The 15,071-nt window shown below is 38.0% G+C and overlaps 1 protein-coding gene across 3 annotated transcripts in view; it reads left to right on the forward strand.

Annotated features, from left to right (window-relative positions):
* The first annotated feature begins 2,128 nt into the window (after positions 1-2,128).
* ntng2a (netrin g2a) overlaps positions 2,129-15,071 on the forward strand; it is an 81,855-nt gene continuing 68,912 nt past the window's right edge. For all 3 annotated transcript variants that reach the window (XM_067393528.1, XM_067393529.1, XM_067393530.1), the window contains exon 1: positions 2,129-2,472. In XM_067393528.1, the coding sequence (XP_067249629.1) occupies positions 2,236-2,472 (237 nt within the window). In that variant the 5' untranslated portion in view covers positions 2,129-2,235. The remainder of the gene's footprint in view (positions 2,473-15,071) is intronic.

Consider the following 15,071-nt stretch of genomic DNA (forward strand, 5'->3'; position numbering starts at 1 on the left):
TTTCACGTACCATTTATTAAAATAATAAAATAAAATAGTATTTAATTTATTTGGAGTTACAAAAATTCACCATAGTTTCCGCCAAAATGCCATGGTTTCGAAAGTTAGGAAGCTTTATTTATTTATAGCTACATACATATTATACATACAACGTAGGCTACCCAGTTTTACTTCATTAATACCTAAGCTGTTACAATTTGACCTAAACTATGGTATATTCCGTACGGCTTTTGAATGATTTGTTATGTGTGCGCTACTCTGTGACTGTGAGAGGAGATTGGGAATCCTCAGCCTCTGATCTGTCTCTTTAAGCGGGGCGGACTGCCTCATCTGCTGCTGGGACGGTTCAGCTCTTCAAGCCCGTAGATAAACTTCTGTTCCACACTAGTTAGACTAGACAAGGCAGGAGGTTTGCAGGGTCCAAAAGTATTCTCATCGAGGTTTTCAAAAGACAAATGAAAGTCAGATACTGCGATGCGCAAATAGATAAGGCAGAGTGAATGGAGCAGGAGCGGGGATGGAATAAGACAGGATGGGAATGGGAGGTGTAGTACTCTGAAGTCTGTCCTTGAGCGCACAGGACTGAGACATCAATGAAGGCAGGGACAAGAAGCGAAACTTTAAATGCACGTTTTCAGGCAATAACACACGATTCGCTTCGGAGCAGTCTGGATGTAGGGCATCTATCTAGAATGCTTTCCAATAAACTACGTGGCAGCCGAAGAAAGCACGAAGGGGAAAGCGTTTGCTGTGATCTACGGAGAGGAGTAACGTGTGCATGTGTTTCTCATCAATCTCAAGTGATATGGCAGGGAACTGACTGAGAGAGAGAGAGACAGAGAGAGTTTATACAGAAGAAATTCATCTGGGAACAGTAAAGGTGCTGATATCTGGAACAAGGGTAAGTTTCCTCAAGTGTGATACTTATTTAGTCTTAAATATATACATAGCCTATATATGGCCATTGCACGCGCTGAACCACTTAAAAGCGCTCAGATCAATGTCTGCTTTCAGAGGATGTTCTTTGATCAATTCAAGGAACTTTAGCTTATGAGAAATAGGTTATTGTCTATTAAATTTCCCTGATGCTTTTGGAAAAGTGCTTTCAACTAAACTTGTTTGCTCAGTTTTCTAAAAAAAAAAAAAATGTTAACGTATTTATTTCTTTATTTTTTCAATTTCTAATTGCCTTAATCATACGTTTAATTTTCAGATAAATACAATGTGTTTAATATTTGCGCGCATTTCATGTTACGTCATAATACAAATGTATTAATTCGCCTTTTTTTTGCACCATATCTCGTTCAGATGACCTACTTAAGCGTTTGAATTATTTAAAAATATTTCCATTGCAATGTCGAATTGTAAAAGTTTATGATCTACCTCATAAAGAAATATGGGCACATGGAAAAGTGGCGGGTTCTCGAAGCACAGCTATTAAAGTTATGCTACATTGGATATATGTGATATACATATATGATATATATGTATGGTGTCTGTTTACTTAAAGTTCCTGACTGAATATATGTCATTAAATCTATATAATGTCAATATACCAACCTAGATGGGCTATTAAAATCTGTTTGTTGCAGTAAAATGTTCTAATAAGAACACAGTTGTACAATATAAGCCCACATGCTGACTTTAAATTAATCATAGCCAACATCTCAAGCAACTGTGACCAGTAATAACAAGACAAAACACCATCAGAGCAACACTATACCATTACCATTTAATAAAAATCATAACTTTTTGTTATAAAGACTCATCATAAATCATAAAATATTCATATTGCCTTAAATATACATTTTCTTCATAAACTGTAATGCAAATGCATGCAATGTATTATATTTCTTATTTCAGTTTTTTTCTATTTCCTAGGCAAACCATCAGAAATGAAACAGCTCATCTCATCACACTTGAATCTCAGATTGGACTCAGACACCAGGCATCTTCTGATTGCGCATAAACCACTAAATGCATTTTATGTCTCTGAACTGAAGTGACATTCACCCCTGTACTGGAAGTCAGTTTGAATTTTGAAGATGTCACAACAGATCTGAAAATTACACCTCAGTGTGAACACATTTTGCAAAGTCACACACAGTTTTCCACGGAGGACCCGACATTGCCCTTTTGCGTAACTGGCACCATGATGGATTTTGGAAATTTCACAATCTAAGTCATTTCCATGCTGATACTCTTAATAGCTGTGGCGCCCCTTGCCTTTCTCTCATGCCCATGGACCCATCCAGTGCCATGCTCTCACAGGCGCTCCTGCTCTTACAGTGCATTATCCTGACTCTCGGCCAGTACGATATCTGTAAGTCGCTGGTCAGCACAGACGATGGACCAACATGGGAATATTACGCTTGCCAGCCCAAACCCATGTCCATGAAGGAGTACATGCAGATTAGAGTGGAGCCTCCCGATATCACATGTGGGAACCCACCGGAAAGGTTCTGCACTCTGGTGAGTTTGGACTGGATCAATTTTGGCTCTGCCGCTTTGTCAGATACATCTGTTCTACTGGAACAGCTTGTGTTTCCATGCAAATATGGTTTCTAATCATGTTTATTTATGATGAGTGCAATTTGATGCAATTTTGATGTAACTTTACAAGTTTCATAGCATAGAAAGTCTGAAGAAAAGACATCCTAGTGTAATAGTGTGATTAACTGCCAATACATATTCAAGATATGGGTTTGCTTACCAGAGGTGTAAAGTATTTGAGTAAATGTAATTAGTTATTGTACTTAAGTATCTTTTTGGCTACTTTGTAGTCGTACTGAGTATCAAAGATATTGGCAACTTTTACTCTCTACTTGACTACATTTTTGAGCAAGTAAATATACTTTTTACTCCAATACATTTATGACGAGTAATGCAATTATACATTACATTTTTCATGGCACCTAACTTTTTCTGCAGCAGTTTGTTTCTGATATAAAGAAGCGATATCGCCATCTAATTGCATTGAAGGTACTAGATTTTGTGCGTTTTTCCCCTTACCTCCACCAAAACTTGTCAACAAGGCTACTTTATGTGAATATGAGTGCATTAGCAGGTAGTTGCTGATCGCAGGTGTTTGATTTATTAGATGAGGAAATGACTGCAGCTGGTGATGAGGCTCAAACCGGCACATACAGTCGACTTTGACTATTTAATTTTACTTAACTTTGTTTTTTATCCGCTATATTGACAAGAAGGATATTGGTTTACTTATGGCCTTTTTGTGCATTTGAGCTTAACGGGATAGTTCACCCAAAAATGAAAATACATATATACATGTTTGGAACAACTTGAGGGGGAGTAAATGATCCCTTTAACTGAGACTTGAGAGTTCGTAGACGTTTAAAAGGTTGTGTCGTCGACCTTGATTTATTGCAATATTGAGGTGTTCAGTTTTATTTTGGGTTTACAATTTCTCATCTTACAAATCAATTGTTTCTTATTTTCACCGGCATGTCTCTCAGGTGTTGAGGACTAGTGCAGAGTAAAATACTTAAGAATTGTTAAAATCAGATATTTTAAGACTTTCACTCAAGTCGTATTGGAATTGGTTACTTGTAACTTGTAGTGGAGTCATTTTCAATGTGAGGTATCAGTACTTTCACTCAAGTAAGTTTTTCAGTTACTCTTTACACCTATGTTGCTTATCAAAATCTGTTTAAGCGATAGTTCAGACAAAACTATTTACTCACCCTTATGTCATTCCAAATCTGTATGACTTTCTTCTGTGGAACACAAAAGAAGGTTTTCTAAAGAATATTGAGTTTTGGTTCTCACTGACTTCCATTATATTTTTTTGACCATGGAAGTGAATGGGAGCCGAAATGGTGGTCACCAACATTCTTCAAAATATCTTCTTTTGTAAGTCACGCAGGTTTTGAATGACATTAGGGTGAGTAAATGACAGAATTCTCATTTTTGGGTGGACTGTTCCTTTAAGAAGGCAAGTAATCAGACATAAAAATAGTTTGGCTTTGTTTATTTTTGGAAGGAAAGGATAAAAGAAAGTAAAGAAATCTAAAACATTACAGTAAGATCTGACACAAGAATGCTAAAACGTCTCTAAGTAACCCTGAGATGTCTTCACACAGATTATTCAGTATCTGCAACATGTGGCCGTAAACAATGTGTTTGTTCAGAGAGTCAACAAAGCCCAAGTTGATGTGTAAATTTGCCCACACAGCTGTTATTCAGTGTAGTTTCTCTCCGCACATGAGACAGCAGTCACCGCAGGATTATCTGTGTAAATCAACTCTTAGCACCGAGCGTGAGGGCGCAAACAATTTGCGTCTTTCCGGGACACATCTGGTGACCGATCGGTGTGGCATTCGGGTTACTCTGTGACATAATTGAGAAGAGAGATTAGGGCATCGCAACCATGAAAATATTATTCATACTATATACAATCAGTGTTTTTGAGGGGTGAACTGAAGGCCCTCTGTCAGGTTCGTAAAGTATGAGTGTAGCCAAAGTTAATCTCCATCAGAGATGCTTTGGGAATTTAGCCAGACGCTTGATTGCACAATAATCGGATAGAGGATTTGTCCAGCTGGACTGACACTATGCATGGGGCCCGGAGACGGAGAGCTGCTTCTGACGGGGTGCTAATTCACACATTTAGAGTGTGTGGATAAAAGACAGGATGCCGTCGAGGAGGGGGGGCGGATCAGACATTGCTCATTCTATGACATCATTTTCTCACCATATATCGTTCGGCTCACACAGTGACAGCGGGTGGGTAGCTGGACTATGAAGAGAGTATGAATTCAATAACCAAATCTATTTTTCAAGAAGCAAATGTATTACAAAGGCAAAGTGATTCACAAGTCTTTTATTAGTGGTGATGGATTTAGGTGTCAAGAATAAAAAGTAGGAGAATCAGATCATGGTTCTCAAACTCAGTTTAAAAGGATGCACAGTTCTTTAAAGTTTGCGGTTCTTTTGCAGTAACCTGTAATAAGGTAGTAAAAAATGCCAGGGAAGGGAACACAAATAGAGGTTAACTGATATGGGTTTTTCACGAGCTCGTCCTGGTGCCAGGTGTCTTTTCAGCTGGAGAGATACCTGTGAGCAACCCTCGACCTTCAGACCACTGACAGCGGTTTTCTCTACAGTTTAATCATAGCAAACTTTACATTTTCATAAAATGTTTACTCAAAATTCAGTAAAATTGAAATTTTGTGGTAAAATTGTCACTTATATACTATATATGAAAATATGAAATATTATTTTGAACACCGAATCATTAAAATGATTTCTGAAGATGATTTCAGTTATTTTAAAGGTGCCCTAGATTAAAAAATTGAATTTACCTCGGCATAGTAAAATAACAAGAGTTCAGTACATGGAAATGACATACAGTGAGTCTCAAACATCACTGTTTCCTCCTTCTTATATAAATCTCATTTGTTTAAAAGACCTCAGAAGAACAGGCGAATCTCAACATAACACCGACTGTTACGTAACAGTCGGGGTGTACACCCCCATTATTTGCATATGCCAGCCCATGTTCCCAACATTATGAAAGGCATTAGACAAGAGCAGCCAGTAACGTCTGGATCTGTGCACAGCTGAATCATCAGACTAGGTAAGCAAGCAAGGACAATAGCGAAAAATGGCAGATGGAGCAATAATAACTGACATGATTCATGATAACATGATATTTTTAGTGATATTTGTAAATTGTCTTTCTAAATGTTTTGTTAGCATGTTGCTAATGTACTGTTAAATGTGGTTAAAGTTACCATCGTTTCTTACTGTATTCACGGAGACAAGAGCCGTCGCTATTTTCATTTTTAAACACTTGCAGTCTGTATAATTCATAAACAAAACTTCATTCTTTATAAATCTCTTCAGCAGTGTAGCATTAGCCGTTAGCCACGGAGCATAGTCTCAAACTCAAGAATACAAATTCAGAATCAATGTAAACATTCAAATAAACACTGTACTTACGCAATTAGACATGCTGCATGACAAACACTTTGTAAAGATCTATTTTGAGGGTTATATTAGCTGTTTGAACTTTTTTTTTTTTTGTTGTTTAAGGCAAGCCCGAGCTCTTGGAGCGTGGGGCACCAGATTTAAAGGGCCACACACCCTGAATTGGCTCATTTCTAATTATGCCCCATAATAGGCAGTTAAAAAAAAAAATCTATGGGGTATTTTGAGCTGAAACTTCACAGACACATTCAGGGGACACCTTAGACTTATATCACATCTTTTAAAAAAAAGTTCTAGGGCACCTTTAAATTACAGTAAAAGGTTTAACTGTATTTTTGATCAAATAAATGCAGCCTTGGTGAGCACATATGAGATTTATTTTTTAAGGGGTAACCGCTGCATTTCTGCTGTTCCATCAGCGCCCTCTTTAGTTTACTTAGGGGTTGTTCACACAGAACGCATCTTTGCGTCTAAAAACACGAGGCACAGCGCTCAGGAATGGTTTTAAAAAAAGCACAGCGTAGAACGCGAGGTCTCAAGATGTACTTTTGAGACGGCAATGAACAAATAAAACAGTTGTCATGACAACTTGCTACTGTAAACAGAAGCACACAGCGCTTGCCCCGCCTCCAAGTTCTTCTGATTGGTCCACTGTTTTGGAACTGACATTGATGAGCGCCGCTACATGTAAAAGTTGAAATTCTTTTACTTTACATGCATTCTGTGTGTAATATTGCTGTTTGAACATAAACAACATCTGCAAAGTTACAACGCTCAAAGTTCAATGCAAAGGGAGACATTTTCTTTTACAGAAATTTCTTTTTAAGTGCTACAGCAAAATTTACATAAATCCTGCCCCCAGGAACACACAACAAAGGGGATGAGGTCATGTTGGGCTGCTTTAGAGAAGTGGAAGAGTTGTAGTAGTAGAGTGTTGTTACCATGTAGTCATTTTATACCCGACTTCTTCACAAACGAGGGTCAATTCAATGCTTGATTTGCACAAAAGATTAACATGACGGCACATGTTAGTCCAGGAGTTGAATCAACTCCACAGTGACTACATAAATTTATCTATTAACCATTCAGATACATCCAGCTGCATTCTAAAAGTTGTAACTTCTTCCTGAGTCTCTCCATCAGTGTCGACTCCGGTTTGAACAATGTAAGGCTGAACACCGTTACTGACAATCCTCATTTTGGCTGTGTGAGATTCTCCAGCTTTGTTGTTGTTGAGCAACTGAAGTGTGAGCTGTTAAAGCTCCGCCCTCTTTTGGAACACAGGCCGGGAGCAGCAGCTCATTTGCATTTAAAGGGACACACACACACAAAAACAGTGAGTTTTTGCTCACACCTAAATGGGGCAAATTTGACAAGCAATAGCAAGTGATCTGTGGGGTATTTTGAGCTGAAACTTCACAGACACATTCTGAGGACACCAGAGAGTTATATTACATCTTGTGAAAAAGGGCATAAAAGGTTTCCTTTAAAAACATTAAAAAAAAAATAATCTTACTGACCCCAGCTTTTTGAATGATAGTGCTAAATGAATGAATGAATGAATGAAATGAGGCACACACACACACACACACACACACACACACACACACACACACACACACACACACACACACACACACACACACACACACACACACACACACACACACACACACACACACACACACACACACACACACACACACACACACACACACACTTTAACATAAGTAAAACCTTCAGAGCAGATGTATTAGACACCAGCTATTCACTTAATATCTACCAAAAATCACATTTGGCCACAATTCCTATAAGTTTCCAATTTTTAATACATTGCACCACATAAAACTTTCTGTCCTCATCTACTATTCATACAGTAACCTGACACAAGGGCGTATATTTTGTGCATACTGATTATGGAATATTTTTCCATGTCGACCTGAGACGGCTTACAGAGCAGAAGAAACTAGAGATGAGTTTTAGGAGAAGGGTGTAGTCATGTCCTTCCCTGTCAGCACTTTCTTCTCAGATCGATAAAAGCTGACTGTTCATCCACTGATCAGCCTGCTCTGCATTCAGATGTTGAGCGAGAGGGAGGGAGGGAGGGAGGGGGGGCTGAGGGGCCAGGCACTTTTAAACTGAGGAGACCTTCTGGCATTCACAAGATCAAACCTGCTCCATGTGAGAATAACTCCCTGTGCCTGCAGTCACAGTGTGTTTTAAAGCAGCAGTGTTAAAGAGAAGTGATCCACACTTGTTTACAGTTAAATCTCCAGGGATTCAATGTAGTGTGAGACGTCCTTGACAGGAAGTGTCTCGCCTGTGACTCTCAGCAGTTGTAGGTGAATCATCTATCTATCTATCTATCTATCTATCTATCTATCTATCTATCTATCTATCTATCTATCTATCTATCTATCTATCTATCTATCTATCTATCTATCTATCTATCTATCTATCTATCTATCTATCTATCTATCTATCTATCTATCTATCTATCGATTATTCATTTATTTTTCATTTTTTATAGTGCTACCTGACTTCTTGTATATTTTAGTTAATGTTATTATACAATATTATATGATATAATTTTTCCATGTAGCCTATATATAAAAATAAAAATATATATATTTTTTTCTTGTTATATAAACCTACTTCACACCTTGTATGCTATAATTTTTGTATAATTATAGTCTATACATTTTTTATTTGTTGTATTTATTTATATTTTATGGATATTCATTTGAATATAAAACATTTCATTTAAATATTAAATATTTTCCCAAATTATATCAAAATATATAAAAAATTCTGGAGAATTAGTTTATTTTTTAATGTGAACCGTCAGCTTATTAATACCTAGGATTAATTGTTAACCCTGGATAAATAATGAGCAGTGTGAAACGTGTAGCAAGACAACCCAGGATTCCGTTTACCCGGGGTTTAGAATGACCCAGGGTTAATTATGTGTGAAAAGTGTGAAAAGCCCTATATTTTACTGCAGAATTAGATTCCTAGTTGATTTATTTGAGTTTGACAAGGCATACAAAACATATAGTGAGTCTGACACTCTATTAAGCCTGTTGAAACTGTGTTTACAATCAGCGTCCTTTTTTTTTTTGTTCACATTGAAAGTGAGTTAATTGATCCACGTAAGCCCTCTAGATTTGGCAACTTCACTTTCTTTGGAGAAGCTTTCCGGCTCATTAAAAATTTAGAGGAAATTTCAGTCACTCAGCGCCCACAGGAGATGCCGTTGCATTTTTACTCAGCGCCTTGCTTTTTTTCTTTCCTTCTCTTGCATGATGTTAGCTACTGCTGGAAGCTCTCATTGTACACAGCACTAGCTAATGAGGGAGAGAGAGAGAGGGAGAGAGAGTATAAAGGATGGGGAGGGAGGAAAGATCTCAGCTTAGCTAAGCAGAAAGATGACCCATTGCTGCATACAGTAGACATCTGAACATACACCGAGATGGTGCGATTTATGTTCGTGCTCATGCTCGTTCAAAGCCTCCATTGTGTATCATCCTCACATGTATTATTTGAATGAACACACTCTTAACAGCCATAAGAGGAATAATCCTATTGGCCTGTTTTAGAAACACATTAACAGCCAGGACTAAATATAGCAGGTAGAGTAACTGCACAGTCTCGCAATGCACCATGGGAAAACAGAAACATTCGGTCCAGATTTTTTCTCTATCCACGTCTGGAAAACATCAATTGTACGGTTAGACAATGAATTGTCGGTTTGTCACTGAAAAATCCTGGAGCTGGTTAGTTTTTGCCATTTCTCATGAATTTTCCATGAATCCAAAGCGCATCCTCCCCCATCCTGTACTCCCAAAGGGGACTGAGTTTGTCCCCATGTGTCCACAAGCAATAATCCCCCATCTGCCTGTTTTCATGCTGCCTCAGGTCTTGGGGATTCTTCAAATCACCATGTAGTAATTTGCATTCCTCAAATTTCACTGTTCAGTTGTTTCAAAAACAGCATGCACATTCTTGTATTGTTTTTTTTTTTTTTTTTTTTTACTGCATCCCCTCCCCCAAAAAACACAAAATTTAAATAAATAATTAAAATCTCCCTCAGGGTATGTTCACACTTTGCAGGTTTTATTCGATTAAAACGAACTCTGGTTGCTCTGTTAGTGCTCTTTGAATAAGTGTAAATGCTGCCATCAGAACCCTGGTGCGCACTAAACAAGCGACCGAGACCCACATTTTCAGTTTGCTTCCAAATGAGCTACTAAAATATGAACACAACACAGACCAAAGGGAGGCAAATCAACCAAAAACAATAAGGGCTCTATTGTAACAATCAAAGCACATGGTCTGAAGTGCATGGCGTAGGTGCACTTAGGGCGTGTTTGAATCCTCTTTTGCTAGTTTAACAACAGAAAAAATGGTCGGCACGTCAGGCACATGGTCCAAAAGGGTTGTACCTATTCTCTTAATGAGTCATTGGTGTCCTTTGGGTCGTAATGCACAATAAACCAATCAGAGTGTCACCTCCCATTCCCTTTAAAAGCCAGGTTGGATTCACTATTTACATGCCGGAATTTGCAAGTGGACAGACTGAACGCTTCTCCAGAGAGGAATCCTTTTATTTTTAATATTTAAAAATGTTTGTGTGCTGCTGTGCGTCCCTGTGTGTGTAACAAGCAGAGTGTACACACGTTGTGCCTATAGGCGCATATTACTAACGCGCTCTTTAAATAACAAAAAAATACTGCACCATTGACTTTAGACCAGGTTTCAGTTGGTCAATGGCGCAGTCATTTTCAATTTCCTCAAAATAACAGCTCGCCTACAACGTGCCTGAACACACCTCGTTTTCAAACCAGCACGCTCATGGGTGTGAGTGCATTTGCTATTTAAACATTATGGTGCTGGACCTAAGGCTGCTCCGATCAGGATTTTTTGGGCCGATCACCGATCACTGGAAGCAGTATTGGCCGATACAATCACCGACCCCAATCACCGAAATAAATAATAGGCCTACTATTCTCAACAAAAATGCATTTTATGTACAAAAAAAGAGATTATGAATTGAAAGTATCATGAATTGACAACTCTATTTATTGGGAAGCAACTTGTGCAACATATTCCATTCACTCTCTTAGAGGTGCTTAGAGCTTAACAATTATAGCATTCTTGTGAAATAAATAATAAAAATAAAAAAAACAGAAGTCAATCAAATGTAAAACAACACTGCATAGTTTTCACCGTATAAATATAGATTAAAGGTGCCCTAGAATCAAAAATTTTATTTACCTCGGCATAGTTGAATAACAAGAGTTCAGTACATGGAAATGACATACCTTGAGTTTCAATCTCCATTGCTTCCTCCTTCTTATATAAATCTCATTTGTTTAAAAGACCTCCAAAAAACAGGCGAATCTCAACATAACACCGACTGTTACTTAACCCCAATATTTGCATATGCTAGCTCATGTTCAAGGCATTACACAAGGGCAGTCAGTATTAACGTCTGGATCTGTGCACAGCTGAATCATCAGACTAGGTAAGCAAGCAAGGACAATAGCGAAAAATGGCAGATGGAGCAATAATAACTGACATGATCCATGATTACATGATATTTTTAGTGATATTTGTAAATTGTCTTTCTGAATGTTTCGTTAGCATGTTGCTAATGTACTGTTAAATGTGGTTAAAGTTACCATCGTTTCTTACTGTATTCGCGGAGACAAGAGCCGACGCTATTTTCATTTTTAAACACTTGCAGTCTGTATAATTCATAAACACAACTTCATTCTTTATAAATCTCTCCAACAGTGTAGCATTGGCCATTAGCCACGGAGCATATAGCCTCAAACTCATTCAGAATCAAATGTAAACATCCAAATAAATACTATACTTACAGGAATTGATGCATGCATGCAGTATGAATGACAAACATCTTGTAAAGATCCATTTGAGGGTTATATTAGCTGTGTGAACTTTGTTTATGCACTGTATAACTGCACTTATAGTCAAGAGCTCGGGAGGGCAGGGAGCGAAAGATTTAAAAGGGCCGCGCAGCCTGAATCGGTGCATAGTTAATGATGCCCCAAAATAGGCAGTTAAAAAAATTAATAAAAATCTATGGGGTATTTTGAGCTGAAACTTCACAGACACATTCAGGGGACACCTTAGACTTATATTACATCTTTTGAAAAGACGTTATGCGGCACCTTTAATCCTATTAAAGAGCAGTGAGTGATTTTCCTCTGTCTTTTGTTATTTGATTAACATTAATGACACAGACAGCAGGAGGAATATTAGGCTGCTGTCACTTTAAGACTGATTGCACGGATCCAATATACTGTTACACATGCGACTTACACCAAACTGTTTATATTATCATTACTGACAGTGTTGAAGCGAATACTCACCAAGCTGGGCATTTTGGCATATTTCTGTGTGTTTAGGTGTGAACCCGAAGCTCGGTTCACTTTGCTTGTCTGTGTTCCACTCCATTCGGAGTGTGCGCACAGTAAGCCGCTTGGGAAACAGTATCTCTTTCGTGGCTTAATGCAGTTTTAATAACTCATTTCATTATCGAGCACGTCCTGCAGTTTATCAACAGTCAAACTTTGTTTGTATTTTATGACAATCACTGATCTAGCTGATTTGGATGTTAAGTTTTGACTTTCATGGAGGAACAAAAGTGCACCGCTGTGTAGGAAAGAATTGCACTGAAATATCACAGCCCTAGTTTCTTGCTGTCATTGCTGTAGGGTCTCCATTCTCCACAACGAAAAAAAAATGTATGGTCCTTTTCAGACACCTGGTGGAACTGCCAGACCAGTGATGAATGTATTGAAGCAATTTTAGCTCCGCATAGAAAAATTGTCTCATGATTTTTGCATCATTTGATCAGCTCTTCTGATCAGCCTTTATAGAGACCACTGATCAAACTATATAAAGGTAATATAATCTGAAAACGATCTGCATCAATCGGAGCACCCTTAAGAAACAGGATGTGATGTCATAAGATGCCACCCTAAAAATGCTCAAGCATACTGGTTCTTTTCATCTTAGGAGTTACGTTGTCCATTACAGTTTGTTACAGGTGTCGTAACCACCTCTCCTTGCAGCAAATCTTTCTTTGTGTGTAACAGGAATTCCTGGTTCTGTTTTGGCTCCTTTACACATTTTAAAAGCTCTTTCTCAGTTCTCAGCTGTTTAAAATTTATAATTATAGATGCACACATACAACAAGCCCATTTAGCCCAGCACACAACATTGTTTTGGATGTTCTGTCGCAAAATATATACGTAATAAAACATTTTTTTTGTTTTGTATCAGTAGGTTAAGTGTTAAAAAGGACAAAATGTATCATTTTCTTTTTTTGGTACAGAACTTAAAGGGTTAGTTCTCCCAAAAATGAAAATTCTGTCATTTATTACTCACCCTCATGCTGTTCCACACCCGTAAGACCTTCGTTAATCTTCAGAACACAAATTAAGATATTTTAGTTGAAATCCGATGGCTCAGTGAGACCTCCATAAGGAGCAATGACACTTCCTCTCTCAAGATCCATAAAGGTACTAAAAACATATTTAAATCAGCTCATGTGAGTGGTTCAATAATAAAGGAAGATTCGGAGCACAGATGAATCAGTGTGTCGAATCTGCTGTTCGGAGCGCCAGAGTCACGTGATTACAGCGTTGGTAGTTTGACACGCGATCTGAATCGTGTTTCGACACACTGATTCCTTTATGCTCCGAATCTTCCTGAAGCAGTGTTTTGAAATCGGCCATCACTAAATAAGTCGTTATTTAGTTTTTTTTGGTGCTCCAAAAATATTCTCGTCGCTTTATAATATTAATATTGAACCACTGTACTCACATGAACCGATTTAAATATGTTTTTAGTGTCTTTATGGCTCTCGAGAGAGGAAATGTCATTGCTCCCTATGGAGGCCTCACGGAGCTTTCAACTAAAATATTTTAACTTGTGTTCTGAAGATGAACGAAGCTCTTACGGGTGTGGAACGGCATGAGGGTGAGTAATAAATGACAGAATTTTCATTTTTAACTACAAGTGTGAACACACCCTTATATACATTACTGTAGAGCAGAGTCTTTCCAATCGCAAAGAAAAGACACTTTTGGCATTGAAGTCTGCTTCGCTTGGTTGGTGTGAATGCAGTTTTCCTGAAAGCGAATTGAAAAAGTGGGTTATGTGAAACACAGTCAGTCAAACTGATATCTGACATTTTTTACTTATTACTTATTTTTTACTTATTATCTGACATTTTTTACTTATTATTTGAATTTGGATTTTATTCGAGAAAAATCTGGTCATTTTTGTGGGAGCAGATGGATAGGGTGAAATCGAACTCAGATTCAGCGATCAAACCATGCATAAAAACAGTCTGAAAGTGAAAACACATCTAAAATGCATTTGAGAGGCACTCCAAATCCATTAAACTTCAGAAACATTACTAAGTTGACTAAATAAGCTAAAAATGGTTTGATAATATATTTGCATATTAAAGCCCTGTTCTGGCACTCTCTGGGACAGTTGAAACTCTTGTGCAAGTCACTTTCTGGCTGGTATAATTAGGCAACTGTATCCCTCTGAAGCTGTTCAGCGCCAGCTGTTCTGTGACTGGATGTCCGTAGGGAGCTGCCTTCATTGTAATTAACTCACGCCGCAGAAAAAAAGAGGGCCACCTTTTCAGGTACAAGACTAACGGTCCGGTCTCCACGTGCGTAGTATCTGCTCTTCACAGCTTGGTCAGAACATTTCATAGTACCACAAAGTGAGTGCTCTTATGAAACATTGTAACATTTTCTACTCAAGCCCCATTTTTGTTAAAAAATCTCCTGATTCATCCTGTTTATTTTAAGAACACATCCATCTTTCTTTCTCGGTCAGCTACCATAACAGATCCTCAGTGCAATGTGGGTTCTCCTAGGTGACGTTGAACCATATATTAAGCGTGTAATACAACTGGACTCATACAGACAGGTCGGGGTTTCCCATTGCAAGGTGTGTGATGCTAATGAGAAGGTCGAACTTAAGACTAATGTTATCAGATTCTGTGACAATTGTAGCGTCTTCTTTTTCTTATTAAATTGTGTAATTGTTCTGATGATACAGAA

Source organism: Chanodichthys erythropterus, chromosome 9, assembly GCF_024489055.1.
Source record: "Chanodichthys erythropterus isolate Z2021 chromosome 9, ASM2448905v1, whole genome shotgun sequence".
Classification (NCBI taxonomy): Eukaryota; Metazoa; Chordata; class Actinopteri; order Cypriniformes; family Xenocyprididae; genus Chanodichthys; species Chanodichthys erythropterus.